This window comes from Bradysia coprophila, assembly GCF_014529535.1.
Source record: "Bradysia coprophila strain Holo2 chromosome X unlocalized genomic scaffold, BU_Bcop_v1 contig_98, whole genome shotgun sequence".
NCBI lineage: Eukaryota > Metazoa > Arthropoda > Insecta > Diptera > Sciaridae > Bradysia > Bradysia coprophila.
In genome coordinates, this window is record NW_023503371.1 from 1,301,078 (window position 1) to 1,323,164 (window position 22,087).

The window sequence follows — 22,087 nt, forward strand, 5'->3', positions numbered from 1 at the left end:
ATTCAGACATTGAATTTTTATGTTAAGATTTCAAAAAGAAATTTTTTTGTTGTTGTTGTATAACGCGAATACATGACCTTCTACACAGCCCTTCGTGCAAGTGTAATTGTTCTCACTATTGGGAAACATATAGAAGTTTAGCACCTAATTAGTTCTTTTCGCTGATTTAACACTAACAATTAATTCTCTTTTTTTGCATAAAAATGATTGAATTTGCTTGAGTTCAAGTATAAGTAATTTACGTTATTCTTATATGCATTGTAAAGTGACAACGGATTCATAATTATAATTATAGACAAAACTATTGCTAAAATCATTTCATTGTTGACGAACATAATCAGTCAATTCTCATGCCGAAATTGCATCGCAATTTACACACAAATAATGTGATTCTTGGCCAATTAGTTTCTGTATTTTTTTTTCAGTCAAAAACCTATTTAAAGCTCTCTTGGCTAATTAACCAATTTTGCCGTTATTTTGAAAACAAATAAATCGGGGACAAACGAGAAACAATTTTGAAATCTCATGCTCAATTGGTTCTTTACAACAACAAAATAAATAATTATGATTTTAAAAGTAAACGCATTGAACAAACGCAAAATTAATTTATTTGTTCCGTATCAATGGGCTTGCAGTGCGGATTCTATGGAATAAAAACTCAACTTTTACCATAAAAATGTTTCAGAATGTGTATATTCTAACTGGTAAATATTTTATCTTACCATTGGGTTCATGTTCATTCAATGCACTATGGTAATAGAATACATTTCAGTCGTATTTAAATACCCTTATTACCATTAAAATACTCTACTTTATTTGATATAGATATTTTATTACGTTGCTAGGTGCTACGAAAAATCACATCAACGAAACGATCGTTGATACATCGTTGTATTATGTCAACGTGTTTGTCATTTACTTCCAATCTATTGGGTAATAACATGTAAATGCGAGAACCAGAACGGTTCGGCGAAGTTAGTCGAAAAGTAGTAATGTTTAACAATTAATTAGGGAATTACCATCATTTCAATTGAGTCATTTAGAGTTCTGTATCGCAAGAAGTTGCAGCCTTAAAGTAATGGTTTACAGGAGAAAACACAGACCATATCTCTCGGTAAATGGTTACTTTTGCATTTATACCATCGCTCATGTAACGTGATGTTGCTGTTGATGTTATTGTGTACCACTAGATTTTAGTATCTCTTTATATATATAGCTATAGCTATATAGCAGACAATACTCTAAAACAAACGAAGTGAAAGAATTTGCAACAAACATTTGGTGATGTGGCTTAAACAAAAAAAGTAGTGAGGGATTTTTTTGAAAATGGACCGGGCTCCGTCGGAGCTTTTTTTTTGCGACGGTTTGTTCATATGCCCAGATAGCCCTTGGTCCCAATAGTCCAAAACCGCAGTCGTTTAATTTTCATGTTTGCGTCTTGGCTGGTGGTGAAGGTATAAAAGTCGAAAATGGGTGTTTTTTATACGTGATTTACTGCCGCTGCAGACGATGGACACACATGTGTGGCGGCTCGTTGGATAGGTACTGTCCAGGAGACCCGGGGCAAAGACAGATATCAAATGTGTACTCAAGCACTATTCAAAAATAACAAAAAGTATGTATCAGTCAAAGGCCGGAAATTTTGATGAGCTTTATTAGGTGATATTTTGTACCTGGTGACTGTTGTTGTACAGATCAGTGGTTGCCCTGATAGAGGCTTAACCCAGCTCTACAATTATACCTCGATTGCCATAGAAGTGAAAGGTTTCAGGATACTTTTTTCGATATAAAGCAAATGTCTTCCTTCACTCGAAAGCAAAATATTGATTTTAGAAAAATACACGAATTATGCTGTTTTTGATGTCTGCATCCAATGATCTAACCATAAACATTCTCCAGGTGCGAGATATCACCTTTTGAAGTTCATCAAAATTTACGGCTTTTGACTGACACAATATTTTTGTTATTTTCGAACAATGGCACAGAACATGTAAGATATCTATGCTTGCCCCGGTTCTCCTGACCAGTACCTATCCAACGAGCCGCCACAATGTGTGTACATTGTCTGTAGCGGCAGTAAATCACGTATAAAAACACCCTTTTTTCGACTTTTGCACCTTCACCACCAGCCAAGACGCAAATATGAAAATTAAACGACAGCGGTTTTGGACTATTGGGGCCAAGGGCTATCTGGGCATATGAACAAACCGCCGCGAAAAAATAGCTCCGACGGAGCCTGGTCCACTTTCAAAAAAATCCCTCAATAGATTTGACCTTAAAGATACAAATGAATATGTATGCTTGCTAAGAGGACCGAAAGTAAAGCTGTCAATTCGCGGGGCCAAAGCGAAAGCTTGAATTGACATTTCTTTACTTTCGGTCCTCTTAGCAAGCATACAAAACTTAATACGTAACTCTTTCGGCCTACTCAATCGATACGTAAATAACTATTTTAGTCATCATATCGGATTATAATGATTGTTTCGACTTAAAAAGTCATGCAAACATTTCGTTTCTTGTTGGATTTTCATTTAAAGACTGTGAAAATTTCTACCTTACAAGTTATTTCAATAAATTGCCACAGAATTCGACTCTCTTAACTACACTAATAAGCGATGAGTGTATTTGAAATAATATTCTGATAATTGGGAGATGTGCAATGTTATTATTAAATTTTGTAAAATGTGAAATTCAACACATTCGATTCTCATCAAATTAAAGGTTCCTTTTATTGATGTCTTTTGTTTCGGCATCAATTTAAATATTGAGATTTCTTTTTTTTTCTTTCGAATCAAAATTTCTACATAATAATTTCTCTGCCAATAGGTTATAATATGGTCAGCATATATTTTGCCGTTTACATTTCTTCGTTGCCGGTGTGATTCGTCAAAATGAAATGAAATCTTTATAATGTGGGCACACAATTGTTCGCATTTGTAAATGAGTGTACGGATAAATCTGTGCAAAATTCTTACGTCTGACGACAATTTTGGTATTAATTTATGTCAACAGAATGTTTGACTCTCGGTAAATTTTATTTATTTATTTATTTTTTGCGACAAACGATCTTTAAAATTTCGGTTATTGTCCGTAACACTTATAGGTAGCAGCGGTACATTTTTAGTGTTTATGTGGGCATATAACGTACATTATTATAATGATATAACCGTCTATTGAATGTAATTAAACGAGTCAATAAGTAAGAGTACAACAACCGAATTTTCACTGTACCGACAATCCGCAGACTTTAAAAATTTTCGGTATTAAGTAACGTTTACATAAATGCCTTATAGCCATGACCGAAGGCAATTTACCGTTTTTATATTGGTATATTAGAGTGCAAATTGCTTGAAAATGTTTGGGGTCACACACAAAAAAAAGATTTTATTGTAAGAATAAACGATGTCTGACCGCCACGGGGCGTTTCAATGGTCTATACGTCTTGTAAGTAATGGGTGTAAGTTCGAGTAAAAATGTGTACATGTAACCGAAATGTTTTTCTCACCTAATGCCAAAGTGTTTGGAATTCGTTTTAAAAAAATGATTCACATTTCTATGTCGATTTTTGCACTCTCAATACACAGCTTGACGACCTGCAATAATCCAGAATGATATTTTATTTCAGAGTAAGTTTTTATGTAAATCAAATTCTTTGTCTGGTTCTGTAGAGGTCTCTGTACTACCTTCTTCCATTGAAACCAAGGTTGAAGCTCATTCGTACAACAGAGTAGCTAGTGTTTAAAATGTCCATAATAAAACCCTTTATTGCACTATACTTTACACACAGACTCGACATAGTGCTTAAAGTTTATTATGCAAGGAAATAAAGCTAAGTCAAACTAAATAAAGAAAAGAAACAACCAAAGTTTTATGACCATCGATTAACATTTTTAAATATCCACATAATTACGTCGTAGTGCATTAAATATATATATTCGCAATCGACTCAAAAATTCGTGCTCATTTCCTGAACTACTTTGTGTAACAACCTTGAAAAAAGTGGTGAAAGGAGTGAAAGTAAATTTTGCGATTAGTATCTATTAGATTATTTCTGTTAATTTTTACTGAAAGACCTTGAATGATGCTCGGATTTGTTTTTGATAATAAAAAAAATTATCAAATTCTGTTAATCGTGCACGATATTGCCAAATCGAACAGTAGTTGTGCAAACATTTATTTGGAAGCAAATAAAATTCGCATATTTCGTTGGGTCAAGTTGATAATTATGATGACATTTTGCCCATTCAAATTCATTTATACTTTACATTCAATCGAAAAGTTTAAAAAGAAAAAGAAAAACACATTTGCATAGTCTACGCAAACATATATATGGTCGAATCACTTTGAAATTTTTTGTTTAAAAAACGCATCCTCATTGTACAACAGCAATAACCATTAATATTCATTGTATACAGTCGTCACCAATGTTAAATCAAATGCCCACATCAATCCCCCTTTTTTCTGGAAACCTTGGCATTTTTATTTGTTTGTTATGATCCATTTTCGCTGCGTATAGGACAAAATTTCATTGAAAATTGCACTTACGCACATTTGAGCTGTTACGTGACACTATAGTCGTAAACTTGTGAGGTAAAACGTCATCTTGACCGCTAGGAGTTATTATTATTGCACTTCGTCTGTTACGATAGCCACTAGTTAAAGCCTCCATTCGAGTCATACGCCCGTCCAAAAAGTGCAATAATAATTCCTAGCGGTCAAGATATAACTAAGCAGTTTAGCTCAAATGTGCTTAAGTGCAACATGAAAAGTAATTTTGTCCTATACAAAGCCAAAATGGATCGATATGCACTTCTTATTTTTCTTCTTTAATACGAATTTTTAAATCTCAATCAATCTCTATTTGGTCAATGAACGAATTCCGTATAACATAAAACATTTTTATTGGCTACATAAAAAAAAAGATTTGCATTTTAGTTTGGAGTCGATTAAAGTATTTTTTTAAGCCAAAACTTTCATATCAATATAGAAAAAAATGATCAATTATGGTAAAAGAGATTATTTCCATTTAGAATGAGCGCAAAACTGCAATCATTACCAATTTAGTTGGTTACATTTTTGGAAACCATAATAAAAATAAATATGAAAAAAAAATCATCAATACACAAGCAATATTAGATGGACCTTAGAGTAATTATAACTAGATAGGAAATTTGTGCGACGGAATGTGGTCCCAACATCAGTTTGTATAAGATACACATTTCGTATACTTTTACACAAATACATGTATACGCTGACCCTATTGCGTTTTTGATAGTTCAATTTGCCCTCTTAATTAAGAGGACAAACACACATACCAATAAACATTTTGTATTTTATGTTGGGACCACGTATTTTACGTAATCTTGTTCAAAATTTCCTCTCTAGGTATAATTACTCTTAGAGATGGACTTATATCCCACTTCACCTATAACTCACTCGGCTCACTCTTCGCTATGAATGCAAATTTTGGTAGTGAGACAATGTTGTTAACAATTGAAAAATGGAATCTTAAATTTTGTGTGGTTACTCGACTGTTGGGTAAGGATAATGTGGTTTCAATAATCGAGACAATTATAATTAACTTAAATACTTAAACAGGACAGGTATCCGATGAAATAAATAAATGATGAAACGAAGAAAATCGACTTTTCAATATACTTATCATGAACTTTGAGTTTTTATGTCATATTGAGAAGGCTTTTGTTCGTATAGTTGTTTTATCGATTCAGAAATCAATATTATAAAACCAGTGCTCATTTTAACCATTTGTGTTCACAATGTTTAAATGTAATGAACTTAACGAATTACATCCAATAATCATAAAATGAGAATGATAATAAACCTTAATTAAAAAAAGATTGTAATATACTGAACGCATTGGCTATAAAAATCATAAAACTTTCAATTGTCTCCATTAAACGTAAACAATTTAGACGGACATGCATCCTAAGGTACCGTTTTTGATATTCATTTAAGATTGCCTTTCGATTAAAGTCATATTACGAATTGACAGAAAGAAAAATCTGTACATTCATTCATACATTCAAAACTCAATTTAAGTCAGGTTTCCCTATGTGACTACAGCTAAATAATTTCCAGAAATGTAATGAACATAATTTAAATTTAAAAAAAAATGGGAGGGCACCAGTCAACGTAAATTAAATTATAATTTACGTTCACTGAAGGGAACATCCACAAATCGCGCCAGTTCTTTTCAATGAAAATCATTGGAATGACTGGAATAAATAAGAGAATTTGAGAAATGATGCTATCTCTAAAAAACCCGAAATCTATATTTCTCCGACAGTATACCAACTATTTCTTAAAACAACACCAATACCTTAGAAGTACAGATTTCTATGGTAATTCTTCAACAGTAATAGCTGTGACCTCTAAGACCTATGGAACTTCGAAATAACAGATTTGTCCAAGGGAAATAAGACTTTGTACGATAGTGCTTATGACTCAATGTTTTTTTGTAATGACGCCAACTAATTCTGATTTTGGTTCTTTCTTTCTCTGCCTGATCCCACGGAATTTATAGCTGTCCTCTTATTTTACATATAAATTTATTTGGTAGATTTGATATCATCAAAAGAGTTATTTATTTGCCAATTGTCGTAGGAGGGTACTTTATCGCATTCGATGTCAGATGTCAACCAATGGCGAAGCCGAGGTTAACAAAACATTGTGTGCGATAAAATACCATCATAAAGGGAAAACGAATGATCGGGTCAACGCACTTTAAGCATGAGTGGTACTGGACAGAATGTCAAACAAATTTTGCCATTGTACAAAATGTGGAAACATTTTTCATACAAATAGAACTCTATTTGGCAGCTGTCACTACAATCAGCCATGGTTGCAGTGCGTCGTTCTAGTGCAAAATACTAACTTACGTAATGATGATGACATGTAAACTATTTAAACCGAATTATAAATCACCAAATAGATCTGATTTGAGTAAGAATCACTAAGTATTACCCCTATTTCCGTTTAAAAACAATTCAGAACATTCGACGGAATGCAGTTGTCTAGTCTGTATCAAATACTAAAGAACTAAACAAAAAACGTGATTTAGGGGTTGCGCAACACCTTTGAAGTTTACATGAAACGTTTAGAAATGTAGTTGTTTTTTGTTTTGATTTTGGGGGTTCAAATTTTGGCTCAAGTTAGAATTTTTCTAAATAAAGACATCGTATCATCAATAAAGTATGAAATGATTGTTGCGCGCGCAGAAAGGTGAGAATTATGTCCCGAAATTGTAAAAAAGCGAAATGTCGAATTTTAAAGAAAAAAGTCCTTTGGTTGAATAAATCAAATATCAAACATGTTTTGAAAGGAACTAATGCCGACCGACGATCCAAAAAAATGTTTTATCGGTTTCGATAAGATTCCTTCAAGTCATCGTGGAATATATTTGGTTAATTATGAATTTATTGTGAGATTAATTTAAATTTATGGCATTTAGAACCTCTTTTTGTTGTTGCTGTTTATCATGATATCGTGTTTATTGGATGATTATAAAACAGAAAAAAGTCACCGAAACAACAACAAAAAAACAAATCGAAAGAAATAAATTATCATGTGCATGAGACTGGTTTAGTTGCAGTATGTTTACTCGGATTGCGTATATCCACCACTTATTTATTTTTTTTGCTGATTTTCTCGTTTTATTTACATATGAAATGAAAAAATTCCATTGACCATGACGTCAATAAATGCATCATTAAGAATGAAATTGCTGCAGCAGAATGGTTAATTTTCTTCTTTCGTATTATTGTCCTTTTTGTAGTTATGTCGCACTTAATAGTGGATCAACAACCTGATGTTGCAAGTCACTCAAAGTATAAACAAAGAATAAACATTTTGAGAAATAATTTTACATTCTGTATGTAAATTGATTAAACAGTTCTATCAAGTGATAAAATTGTGTTTTTTTCGTTTTTTAGGGTTCAGCACGATTGTTGAAAGTGGTTTGACTAAGTATCTATATTAAAGATTAATGTTTGTGAAGAAATACTTTTAAAAAATTCAAATTCCATGCGTTATTCGACGTCAGTTGACATAATTTTTTTTTTCACATATGAAAATTTTTAATGTGTGAAACCGGTGAAACCAATACTCTATCTGGCAAACAAACTTCGTTCTGACGCTGTCAAAATTCCACCTTATTTCTTGGTTTACAGAATCATGCCATGTTGAGCAACTTATAAGTTTACATGCAAAATTGAAAGGCTAGTAGTTATGTTGCTACAGATGGTAATGTTGAAGCGTTGCTTGAACAAAGAATTGTAAGATTGTAGGACTTAGTGACATATTTTTGACCAATACATTCTTTAAATCGAATGGTTCATTGTTGGTCAAATGGAGAAACATCCATATCACTACTTTTTTCGATAAAAATCCATTTAAATGTTTCGACCAAAAATGTACTTTAAAACTTTAAAATATTTTTGCGAAAAAAATTATTTCTTTCAATTAATTTTTCACAAGGGAAATTGTACATTCATGTAAACCAGAATCTGAATGCAATTTCGTGATAAGTACATTTTTGACCTAAGCAAAGCCAAGAATTCTCCACTAGTAAGAAAGAATATTTTCTGTAAAATGTTCAAAGAATAATAAAAAATTCCGTACCCACAACTTAAAGTTACATCACAAAGTCGTCTAACTGAATACTGAAAATAACTGAATACCAATATCGATACAAGGTTATTTTATCATATTTATGTATGCCAATTGCCTATTCAGAACTTTGATTTCTGAACTTACATTAAACAAAATAAAAAAAACTTCTTCTATCGACTTTAAATAGAATTTAGAATATCAGACCAACACTTTCAACTTTGGCACTTTTTTTGTTATTCTAATTAACAGCTAATTTAGAATCAGATACAAAAATCCAGTAAATTAATTATTATGCGAATGTTGAATAAATTCTGTTGATTAAGTTGCTTGGTCTGTAATTGTACTTGCTGAATTATTTTAATTGAAACGTTCAAAATTAACATATTTTGGTTTTTAATTCTTTTTACGCAGAATGTAACGAGCGCAAACTGTTAGACTGTAAGCCACACTGCAAAAAAACTTGATAAATGTTTTTAATTCAATTTATAAAATTATTTTACTATGCAAACTATTTTCATTCCATACATTTATTTCAAGGACGGGTAGAATATTGTGACAAAAAAAAAAAACCAGCAGAAACAATCAATTATGACGAGCATATAAATTTATAATCGGAAACAATTTAAATTCTGCATTTTTTCGATAATTATTGATAAATTAACAATGTTCATATAATGTTCATACAATGTTCTCCGATTCTAGCGGCAATAAAAAATCGTAATTGGTACTTCGGAAATCGTTCTACCCGCTTTTATTATACCACTATAAAAAAAGCGATATCATTTTCCCTGATTACAATAAAACGCTTTAATTGTGGGTATGGACATATAAGTCATTCAAGTTCGCTAATCTGATATGACGACGGTAATATGAATATGAATATGAATGTTGTCTAACGAAAAATTAACACATTTAATTCAGTTATTAAGTTAACATTCTAGAATCTAGATAATATATTGCGCTCGCATTATTGAATAGAAAACGTATAAAAATGTAAGAAGCTTTCCTTGTGCCTATTAGATGTTAGAAGTAGGAGTATGAAATACACTAATTTAAGTGAGATTCACACTTTGTTGTAACCATAACAAGTATCTGCAGTTCGCCTTCTTCTAATTAAAAAAAAACATTTTGTTTGCAGCTACCACAATGAGAAAACGCTATGCGATCCTCGTTTTTGTCAAAGTTTTTAAATCATTTAATATTCAGTTATCCGATTAGCTTCAATTTGCATTGTAATATAAATTGAAATAATGAAAAATGTCATCGCCAAACAGATTTCAAATCAAGAACAAAATCTGTGATTCAGTGTGAGATTTAACCTGTTATAGACGGACGTTATCGACACCGACTTCAGGAATAAACGACAAGCTCTGACTAATGAGGTCTTTTATAGCATAAAGACATGTTTAAAAAAATGAAGTGAAAGATTTGAAATAAATCTGTTGAAGTACTAGATCCTATAGTAAAATTGTTGATATGCTTGCTGTCTGTAATAGGTTAAGAGTCCGAAACCTACTCGAATTGTCACTGTTACTGTTGATTTTATAGCGAGAAATGATTACTAACGTTCCGTTTCTTACCAATAACATCCAGGACCCATCAGTTTCGCTTTAATAATTTTTTCATTGACTATCACTTGAAATATTATATTGCGTTCAAGCATCCAGTGACAAATTTCGATTGTAGCTCATTCGAATTGTTAACAAACTGGAGCTACACGAGGCACGAATATGTAAAACTTAATTTTTTAGAAAGAAAAAAAAATTAATGAAATGAATATCCGATCTATAAACATTTATAAAATCAAAAGTCTCTTACGTATTTAATATCAAATGAACATTGATACAAAGTAGCAAAAAGTGGATAATTAAAATTGTGCAATATAATACGCAAAAAGCTTTGACTTCTATAATATTCTATTTGCGTATACTCAATATGGAAGTGTCAGTTTTGACATGCTAATGAAATTGGGATATTCCAGACATTTTTAGCAAAAGTTTTGACTTCGACTAGACATTTTTTTTTTAAATTCAAGCACTTGTTTCGACGCCCTCAGCGAAATATTTTGAATAATTATATTTCAACATGTCATGTCATTTACCGATTGTTCATTCAAGTTGAAATTCTATTTTTATCACAAACAGTTAGCTTGCAATATTTACAATTGATTTAAAATCGTTTTTTATTGATTTTCAGATGGCGTTTATGGCAATATATGAAGGATGGAGAGATCTCATGGATAATAAATCAGATCCAAGAACGAGAGACTGGTTGCTGATGAGTTCCCCATTCCCCACAATAGCAATTAGTCTAACTTATGCATACTGTGTTAAGGTGAGTTTTGTATGGAAATAGGCTAATAAGCTTTCAGCTTGAAATATACTATCCATTACTTTTCGGGTGCCGTTTTTATTCGGTTTGGTGTGAATTCAATTCTAACAGAATGTGATCAAAGCAGTCTCAGTCTTTAAAAATTACCGTGTCCTAATTTTGTGGCGTTCTAATATCATTCTAATATCTAAAATGACGTTCCTTCATTACCTAAAGTTGTTCGGTCGGGTCGTTGCGCTCAACTCAAAACGCAATTTTATGTCTTCTATGACTCCCAAACTGCCACTGCCAAGCATAAGAATATTCAACGAACCTGTACTCAGCTACAAACTTAAGAGTAGGGAAAGATTGCAATTGGAATATACCCTAGAACAGATGTCACATTCATGCGAAGATATTCCAATCGTTATCGGTACAAAAGAGTTCAGAACAAAATCCATTCAATCCCAAGTCATGCCCTTCGATCATAAACATAAAATTGCAACATTCTATCATGCGGATGAGAGTCTAATAAAATTGGCTATGGAAACCTCTACAAAGGCCCAAAGGCATTGGGACAGGACCTCATATCAAGAACGCTTTCGTATTTGGGAGAAGGCAGCACAGTTAATGACATATCGTTATCGGTATGAATTGAATGCTGCCACAATGCTCGGACAAGGAAAAACGGTTATCCAGGCTGAATTAGATGCTGCATGTGAACTGATTGATTTCATGCGATGGAATCCTTATTTTCTCATGGATTTCCTAAACTATCAACCATTCAGCCCAAATCCGGAATTGTCAAAAAATACATTTCGGTTGCGTGGTATTGAGGGTTTCGTTGCTGCTATTACTCCATTCAATTTCACTGCAATTGGTGGAAATCTAGCACTAACGCCAGTCCTTACAGGCAATTCTGTTGTGTGGAAACCATCCGACACTGCTATTCTTTCCAATTGGACAATTTTCAAAATTATGAGAGAAGCTGGTCTACCACCAGGAGTAGTTAATTTTGTTCCAAGCGATGGACCAACATTTGGAGAATTGATAACACAATCACCTGACCTTGCTGGAATAAATTTCACCGGTTCGGTTCAGACTTTCCAAAATCTCTGGAAAGAAGTCGGTGAAAACGTTTCCAATTTCAAAAATTTCCCACGACTCATTGGTGAGTGCGGCGGTAAGAACTACCATTTCGTCCATCCGTCAGCCGATCGTATTACAGCTGTTGCGGCCACAATTCGATCAGCCTTCGAGTACAGTGGTCAGAAATGCTCAGCTTGCTCGAGAGCTTACATCCCGAAATCATTGTGGCCAGAAATGAAACGCGATTTGTTGGAGTTGAGATCGGCGTTGAAAATCACAGATGTGAGAGATTTTACCGCATTCTCGTCGGCTGTAATCGATGAGAGGTCCTTTGATCGAATAAATAGTTACCTAGAGCATGCAGAGCAAACAGACACTTTAGAGATTATTGGCGGCGGTAATCGAGATAAATCGAAGGGGTATTTCGTGGAACCCACAATTGTTGTGACAACCGATCCAGACGATAAACTCATGACAGAGGAGATATTCGGACCAATTCTTTGTATTTATGTGTACGACGATGATGAACTTCTCGAAACTGTGAAATTAGTCAAACGATCAAAATATGCGTTAACGGGAGCGGTGTTTGCACTCGACATGAACTTTGTTAAATATGCATGCGATCAATTTAGAATGACCGCTGGTAATTTCTACATCAATGATAAGTCAACGGGATCCGTTGTTGGACAGCAACCGTTCGGTGGGGCTCGCCTTTCCGGCACTAACGACAAAGCTGGTGGACCACTTTTCGTGTTAAGATGGTCCTCACCGCAGACTATCAAACAAACCCACGCACCGTCCGGAGATGTCTCTTACCCATATATGTTGAAGAAGTAAATAAATTCAGATTCAGAGTGACAATATTGGAGTATGTACAGCAACGACGGTTTTTAGTGTTGATTTACAAAAAAATGTAAATTGTTTTCATTAAATTTTTTGTAGTTTTTTTTTTGTGTCTCTTGTGCTGGATTTGTCTTTATTTTGCCTCGTTTACATAAAAATGAATAATTTAAATGATGTCACTCTCCACTTCAATAGTCTTGTCCACTTCAATGGAATGAACTTTATTACAACATCGTAATTTACATAAATTGCTTTTTCTTTTGCATAATGGGCCATGGTGAACACACATTTTGTTCAGCTGTTGTGCCTGCACCCTCGCCTTCGGCCGGAGTTTCGATACAAAGAGAAAATCTTCACTACGTTCTATTTCAATGCATCTCGATCACCATCATTTCGTTAATATTGTTGATTGACCACGAACAATGCTATCGAACACGTAAATGCCATCGGATGATATATTCCGAGAACTGCTTCGATAATTAGATATATTTCATTCTTTTAAGAGATGTTATTAGCTTGACGTCAATCTGGTTTTTCGGTATTTTCTCCCAAATTGGTTATAACAATAAAAAATGACGTCAGTCCGCACAATGTGATCAAAATTACGATGGAAATTACTGGCTACCGTTATCAATGCTTTCGCTCATCAATAACATCGCAAGAATAATGACGGAAACCTTCATTGCTTCATTTCATTACTTAGGTACCATTCATAAATTACATCCATTATTTTTTGGTGATACCCGCTTACTGTTCTGTGTTGTCCGATTTTGCTCTTGAAAGTTAGGTCCAGGTTCGACAATTTTCTCTTTCAAAAATTCGTTTTTAGTATGTGTCGCATCGGTTGATAGTAACTACGCTGTATACCTACGGGGCAAATGTTGGAAACGTTTCTTCTTGTGTAAATATTGTTTAATGTTCATCAATTTCTCACACTATAAACCTTCTCAACATTCGCCCTAATGAAATGCAAGGCTTTCTGAATAGATTTTTGCGACCAATACAATTCATCTTTAAGTGGTCAGAAAATACAAAATATACAAACCACAGAGCAAAGTACCATTTCATTGGAAATATTGGTGTTTGTTGTCCTATATCGATTGACTTCTCCTTCCCTCTATCCAATTACATCCGGTTTTTGTACACCTCCTCCTAGCGTTGGACGTCATTCATAAATAGCCGCTTGAAGCATTTACCTTTATGCATACAAAAAGGTTGATGTACTTCGCTGAATTTTTGTTCTGTAAGTGGCCCTGATTTACACCGATAAGAGTGCAAGGTCAATGAAATTACATTGTTGCAATTCGATGACTATGCAGTATGGCATTTTTATGCTTACATAATGTGGAAGTTATTTAATAAATAATCAAGTTGTTGCTATTTTGTGCAGTAGAATGTGTAGCGATATGTTGGCGATTACTTTCTCTTGTTGTATCGTTTGGTAAAAGAAGATGAGTAATATGGATCTGAGATTGGAATCATGTGTTCATTGTTTATTAATGGAGGTAGAAAGGCCAAACAAAATTCTTTCTTACCAACCAGGACCTATTATTGGTAGATTTATTGCCGAATGTACCGAAATTTACGGGAAAAAAGTCGGAAAATTTTAGTTATTTTCGGTAGATTTCAGTAGATTCGGTCAATACAATTTATCAATAATATAGGCCCAGTTGCCAACATTTGCAAAATCTATGATAGAAATGTGGCTGTGGCTATATTACAAATCGCTTTTTGTCGACCATCAAAATAATTATTTTAATAATAGAGGTCAAGGTGGTCATTTTAATTGTACGAAAACCGTTCCGAACTCCCAATTTAAATTTCGATGGAGACACTATTGCATCCTAAATCCTTTGTACATCCAATTTTGGATGTTTGGAAAAACTTCCTATTTTTTCCCAAATTTTTCCAAAAAAAAAAAACAATTTGGGAAAATTAGGGAAAACATAGGAAAATTTGAGAAAATATGGGAAAAATATTCTCCAAGTTTTATCCATAGTATCATAATCGTCCAATGAATATGATTAGCAAGTCTAACATCCAATTATTGTTGTTTTCAGGTTCTCGGTCCAAAATTAATGGAAGATAGAAAACCGTTCAAATTGCGCGAGGTACTCATTGTATACAATTTCATTCAAGTGGTCTTCAGTTGTTGGCTATTTTATGAAGCATGTGTGTCCGGATGGCTAACCACCTATAGTTATGCTTGTCAACCGGTTGATTACTCCCGATCGCCGGAAGCTATGAGGGTAAAGATTCAATAAATCATTACCATAACCGATGTTTAATATTTTTTTTTATATTCTTATAGATGGCAAGCGGTTGCTGGTGGTACTACTTCTCGAAATTTACGGAATTCTTCGACACAATATTCTTTGTTATGCGAAAACGTTACGATCAAGTGTCCACATTGCATGTTATTCATCACGGTATTATGCCAGCATCGGTTTGGTGGGGCGTTAAATTCACTCCCGGAGGTCACAGTTCATTCTTTGGATTCTTAAATACCTTCGTTCACATCATCATGTACACATACTATATGCTGGCGGCAATGGGACCAAAAGTTCAAAAATATTTGTGGTGGAAAAAGTATTTGACTTTGTTGCAAATGGTTCAGTTTGTGCTCGTTATGGTCCATGCCTTCCAATTGCTATTCCGAAATGATTGCAACTATCCAATTTATTTCGCTTACTTTATTGGAGCCCATGCAGTTCTATTCTATTTCCTGTTCTCCAATTTCTACAAACAGGCGTACAAGGATAAGGTAAGAAAGAGTTTACAGTTAAATGTTTACAGTTTAACAACTGTCTTAATATCTTTTTGAGTAAAGAATGGAATAGGGTCTTGAGCTTAAAAGTCAGTATTGAATTAGATATCAGTAATTTATGATAATGAAAAATTGAATAGCTCACCCCCATCACGTCACAAGAAATTAATCGGTTCCTTATTTTCTCCCAATTCATAGAAGGCCAAAAAAGAGGAAGAAAAACTCCTGCTCAATGGAATAAACAACAACAATAACAACAATGGAAAAGTTGCTCAATTCTACGACAAAAATGGGAAGACAGCGGAAATAATAAGGCAGAGAGTGTTCGTTGGGTCCAACAACTAATTAGAAAAATGCTATTCATGTTATGTATACTGGACAATGTGGTGCAATTGGTGTACACATATTAAAGTAGATTAAAGTGCGTTTAACTATTTTAAGTACCGTCAGAAAGCTCCCGTACGCCATTATTATATGCTTAAATATAATTGTGTATGTATGATAGCGCTAATTATTAGAAAATAGTTTTAACATTTATGTGTCTGTCTTTTACTTAAGTACCATTATAATGTGTTAGATATAATAAGAAGACAGTGATTAGAATGATTTATTTATAACTTTAAATATTAATGTGCGGTTGCAAAAAAAAACAACTTTTTTTTACTGAACTTGAACTAAGTTTTTATAATATTTAGTTCTACTGAAGAATTATAATTTCTCTCGGAAATATGGAAGTTTGTTATTATTATTGAACTTTTATTCTGAATTATAAACATTTTTGCTACAAAATTTATTTTTAATAAAAAAAAATCAAAACAGGACTGCAATTTCTTTTTTAAAATTTCTATATGGTTCGTATCATACTGCGGCCAAAGCCCCAACGCGAAACGTAAAGTTTTTGGAAAAAGTATTCATCTCACAAAAAAGGCGTAGCGAAAAATCTTAGAGATCCGCTAGAATTCTTACGTTCTAGAAATGGAAGCAGAGTGGTCCAATGGACCAGGTCCATGTGGAGCGGAATGCGGAATTTTAAGAACTAATCGACTTCTACCTCAATAGCCCAAAAAAGTCCAAAAGAGAACCCAAAAAAACACAGAGATCCTTCAAAATCCATAAGTTCTACAACTGGGAGCATGTGGAGTGGCGATCATTTGCAAATATATTCCGCCTCACAAACTTCAAAACTTGAAAAAAATATGAAAATATCACCTATAATCCAGCTATAAATCTTCACCAGCTTCGCTTTTACTGCTTGCTTCCAATTTAACGTGATCTAATGAGGCTCTAGTACTTCGTTTCGGGCTAAAAACATAATGAGTGACTTGTAAGAATAGCGTACGCGATTGACGCCGCAAGTCCGTTATAATTCTAAAATCAAAAATGTAAATTTCCGAACTAAACGCAGCGTTGTTTATGTGTAATTCACGAAATTTCCATATCAGAGTGAAATTATCGATTGATTTGTTCATCCACTGATTGACCCAAAATTCAAATTTCGAGAGCACTTAATGGCGTGAATACAACTAGTCGATGTCATGTATCATTAAAATTATTACAGCAACTTTTGTAATTATCAATTTTACCGACATATATCATTTTTCCAAGAAAAATGGCAGCCATTTTGTCAGGCAATTGAAAAGACTATACCGTCATATTACCTTCATTACCATTCAAACAATAAAGATTCATGAAAATCTGATGAAGTTTACTCACGATAAAGACAAAAACTTCATCCTAACTTCCAAGTAGCCAATCTTTGAACAACTTATTTTTGATTGGGGTCAGTAGCCTTCACGGAAAACTCATATATGCACCCCAGACGAAGAAATCGGGAACAGCTTCACGATTATAGAACATTAGTTGTGTGCTGCATATTGATCTGAGGATCATACAATGCCCGCCTAATGAATATTGTTGTTGTGTGCTGGATATTATTTTTATCCTTAGTCTTAGCTGTATGCCTGTTTTATAATATAAAATGACGCCATTTTTTTCAATTCAATAAACAACCTAATTTATCGTTTAATAGAAGAAATTGATTTAATTAACTTTATCAATTTTATTTGCATTAGCAAAAAAAAAACAAAAAAACTTTTTCAAAAAAATTTTTTTTTTTATTTTCAATTTTATTATTATTATTTGTTATTAGCCGTAGATTTATATTTAAATTCATCATATTAAATTGCTAACAGAATTTTTTTTTTGCTTACGTTTTTTCCGGTCACCCACCCAAGTACGGACCGCGACCATCGATGCTTAACCTCAGTTTCTGACTGCCAACGACTTTACCACTGCTGCTATACTGCTTGCATATAGTGGCAGTCTTATTTCGAACCGTTGTTACTTTGCTTTATGCAGCACACAAGCATATTTATACCTGCATGCTGAATATTGACTAAATGAATAAAGTCGTCCGTATTTAGAATGGGTTATGCAACAACATTTAATTGAATTTATTTTCTATGAAATGTAGTACTTCTCCCCACTAAGCAATGTCATCGGATATTATTATTTTAATTCTGAGCCTGGTTCTGAATTAGAGGTTTTTTCAATCGTTCTACAAAAAAACTGTTCACATTAATAGTGAGCATCTATTACGCGAATTAATAAATTAAGATTGGCTCACCTAGTTTGTGTATATTACGTAGGTGGAAGCACGGGGTTTCAGGGGGTTTCGAACATTTAGTTTTTTCATGTTGCAGATATTGCAGTGTCAAATTCTGTCCAAGATGTGACATATTTGCAAGGTATTGGCCTTTTTCACAAAGTATAATCAGCGTAACCTTCGTAAAAAGGAATCTTGAATCTGACAAGAGCACGTGTGCCAACGTGTAAAAAACAAATGTTCAAAACCCCCTGCTGAACCGTGGCGATCCTCTTGTCAAACGGACAGTACATAAACAAATTCCATCATTTATTGCTGAATACCACCAACTATTTCTGTTAACATTTCAAAAGCCTTTAACACCGAAAATGGATTTAAAAGTTCGTTCGTCAAAATTTCTATTGAAATACATAAATGTAACATTATCATTGCATATTAATTCGGTAAAAATAGAAATAACTTTAAATGAAGGAATAAAATTAGATTTGATAATCATCTTTATGCGTATGTTCTTGAGATCTTCCTTTTATTTCATTAAAACAATTTTATTGTTGCATAGTCCATTCTAAATACAGACGACTTTATTCATTTAGTCAATATTCAGCATGCAGGTATAGTTCGATAGTACCATTTAGTCAATATTCGGCATGCAGGTAAAGTTAAGTAATACATCCCACAACTAATTTGAAGATATAATTCAGCACACAGCAAATATATACCTGGGAACCTCACAATATTCCTACGAGCTGAATAATATTGTTGCCGGAACTATATTTTGAAAATATTCATATTACATGTTTATTGTAATACAACACACGGGAACATTATTCAGTCTGCAGCAAATATATGCAGCACACAACAAATGTCGAATTTGCCGAATTTTCCGTGTTCGTTTCTGGCCTTAAATGATTGCATATTTCCACAGATTTATACGAAAATCCTTGACCACCACAGAACTTTCCCGACCTTATCTCTGGACCGGCTCAACCGATTTTGCTCATCTTCAAACTTAACTTTCTTATTGCCATTACTAAACGAAAAACAAGGGCTTTCCAAATTGGTTGCGTTTTACTCAAGTTAGAGTCCGGTGGAAAGACATATGGATACTTTTTTACTCATTTGGCATCTCTGATCATGGTCAGTGGTCATGGTCAACCACTAAAGGTTTTCATTTACTCAGATATTCGAGCTCTACGTGTTATAAACATGGTAGTTAACGCATAAGACCAGGGTGCTTCACAAACACAAACCAGTTGACCATCATGGAATCAAAATTTGCCAGTGCCTCCTCCGTCGAGACGAAAAATTCACTGAAATTCTAAATTTTGCTGCCGACTACCTTCGTGAGTGTTGTACAACCTGTTCTTTCCTAATTTTCATTCTACTTTCGTAGCAAGTCCCTAAAAAATGTAGCAGCAAAGCACCTAGCAGGGTAATAGAGGTTTTTACACGTCAAATAGAGTAGTATTTTGATACCAATACAGCCTTAATGGTAATTTTGCAATGACATTATGAAAAATAATGGAGCGCTTTGGTTTAAGCTTATGCTTATATACCTATTGTATAAGTCATTTCAGTCTGAACGTTTGGTAGCCGGTACTCGTCATATTCCGACTTAGCCCACCCAAATTAAACGAAAGCAATTCGCCTCTCTTCAAAATATTTCGAGTCAAATTTTAGCATAAAGCCTTATACACCCTGTAGCTGTAGAGATTTAGTTTGCACTCAGTGACGAAAAGAAAAACTTTCGTTAGCTTTTTTGAGAAAAATGATGTGTGCAACTTGTTGATTAAATGGTTTTTTTTAGGCACACGAGGTGTGTTGTCTACAAAATGTTCCGTGCCTAAAAAACATTTATCTATCGGTGCCAAAATGAATATTATGCACCTGTGTCCAAATGTTTAATTTGACGATTTTGGTGATTGTGATCCTAAGCCGTAGGCGCGTGGATCATAATCCAACTCGTCAAAATAAACATTTGGACACAGGTGCATTTCATTTTTTAGTCCCAAAGTCCCTCTCCGGCCTGATGTTAGTCTCACCACACAGAGCATATAAATAACTAATAATTCCGAATCAACAACACATTAAAAATTATTCTCTCGTTTTGATCATTAAAAAATCTGAGAATTATTTCAGTAAATTAAATTCAAAAGATTTTAATTCAGAATTACACACAAGGAATTTTGAAAACCGACACATTTTCTGTTTTGTGTTTTACTGTTTTTTTTTTTGTGAATTTTGAATATAGGAACAGAAACAGAAAATCTGTCTGTTTTTAAAATTCCGTGTTTGTAAGTGTTAAGAGACATTGAGACATGCACCACATGCAGGAGGTAGAATTTTTTTCTTTTTCACAAAATCTTAAATTATAAATTGGCAAAGGACAAACGTTTTAACTTTAAGAAATAAAAATGTTGGTCGATTCAGCCCAGATAATTATGTTTCATTTGTCCTTACTTGCAGAAGCTTTAAGATATGATATTTTCGGATAATCATTTTCCAATGTTGAAGGACCCAAACAACTTTAGCAACTGCTGTCAAACTATCTTCAGGCGTATAGACAAAAATTTATTATCTATGCAAGAAATTACAGACCATTCTCAAAAATCCAGCGATAGAAGAGATGTTGTTAAGTAGTGGTACCTACTTTAAGGAAGCGGTGGGGTCTTCGTCTATTTATGCACGTTAGCCAAATGGCTACAGTTTCCGTTTCTTTACCAACCGTACCCACAATGACAATTCCTTGAGAGGTAAGAAACATCCTAAGAAACGTCCACTAGTCTTCTTTTGAGATGGGAATAATAAATCTCTATGTATAATGACATTCAAATGCTCGAGCTTTCCAGACTGTTCTATCCTGACGCTTCGATTTCAATAACAAAGGAAATAAATTAAACTCGCGAAAAATTTACGTTTCCGCTATTTTCAATGGGTGATTATGTTCATTTATTTGTCAATAATAACCTTACTACAGAGCAATTATAGAGGGTGTCGATCTACTATTTTAAAAAGATTGGTACATATATATTACTTCATTAGATTCACACTATCGTAATATACACTATCGTTATATAACAATGGAAATGAAACTATTAGTAGGCCGGGCATAATTAAATTCTGGAATTCCAGAATGAATGCAGGCTATGATTTTGTTGATTATTTGTTGCCGACCATCGATTCTCGCTGTTGTTGCCGATGTAGTCGCCGCTGTTCCAGCGTGCATCGTTTTGTGTGGGGTTTTATGGCATTGCTTTTTGATAGGAATGATTTCGCCGTTCTGTGTGAGAATGAACAACAGAAAAATTCGGAAAAAATTAATTGTTTTTGCCAATGTGATATGAAATCGTAGTCTGCTTGGACTTACCTGCCGAAACTGTACCCATGTCTGAAGCGATGATCGGGATTTGTGCCGGCTACAAGATGCATTCCAAGGTACAAAATATTCCGGCCCGCATTGATGTCTCGGTTTCAGCGAATGCGGCAACTTGTGCAATTCTGCCATCTGATGTGATACACGGATAAAAGCAACGCGAACACAGCATTGTGCTCCTGTGCTCGTGTACGCTGACGACTGTTGCCCATCTCGACATTTCCTTTATGATAAGACCGCTCGGAGCGCGAACATATCCCTTTATGATAGGGCTGATGTTCGTACTGCCAACGAATACTAATACATTCGGATCACTGGATTGCCGCTTTGGTCGCTTCTGTTTAGTTTTGTTGTCAGTCGCATTCGGTTTTTTATGTTTTTTTCGTTTACGCTGGTTTCGTCGTTGCGTCCGTTTCGTTCTCGCTGCAGCTTTGCGCTAGGGATGGGAGGCGTTCAAAATTATCGATAA

The 22,087-nt window shown here is 34.0% G+C and overlaps 2 protein-coding genes across 3 annotated transcripts in view; both read left to right on the forward strand.

Moving 5' to 3' along the window:
* The window catches only part of LOC119070538 (elongation of very long chain fatty acids protein), a 29,442-nt gene extending 12,986 nt beyond the window's left edge, over window positions 1–16,456 (forward strand). For both annotated transcript variants that reach the window (XM_037174914.1, XM_037174913.1), the window contains exons 2-5: window positions 10,828–10,965; window positions 14,934–15,122; window positions 15,185–15,637; window positions 15,839–16,456. In XM_037174914.1, coding sequence (XP_037030809.1) covers window positions 10,828–10,965; window positions 14,934–15,122; window positions 15,185–15,637; window positions 15,839–15,985 — 927 coding nt within the window. In that variant the 3' untranslated portion in view covers window positions 15,986–16,456. The remainder of the gene's footprint in view (window positions 1–10,827; window positions 10,966–14,933; window positions 15,123–15,184; window positions 15,638–15,838) is intronic.
* On the forward strand, window positions 10,991–12,978 carry LOC119070536 (delta-1-pyrroline-5-carboxylate dehydrogenase, mitochondrial-like). Its single transcript, XM_037174909.1, has one exon. The coding sequence runs from the start codon at window positions 11,155–11,157 to the stop codon at window positions 12,865–12,867; it is 1,713 nt and encodes a 570-aa protein (XP_037030804.1). The 5' UTR covers window positions 10,991–11,154; the 3' UTR covers window positions 12,868–12,978.
* Window positions 16,457–22,087: the final 5,631 nt, after the last annotated feature.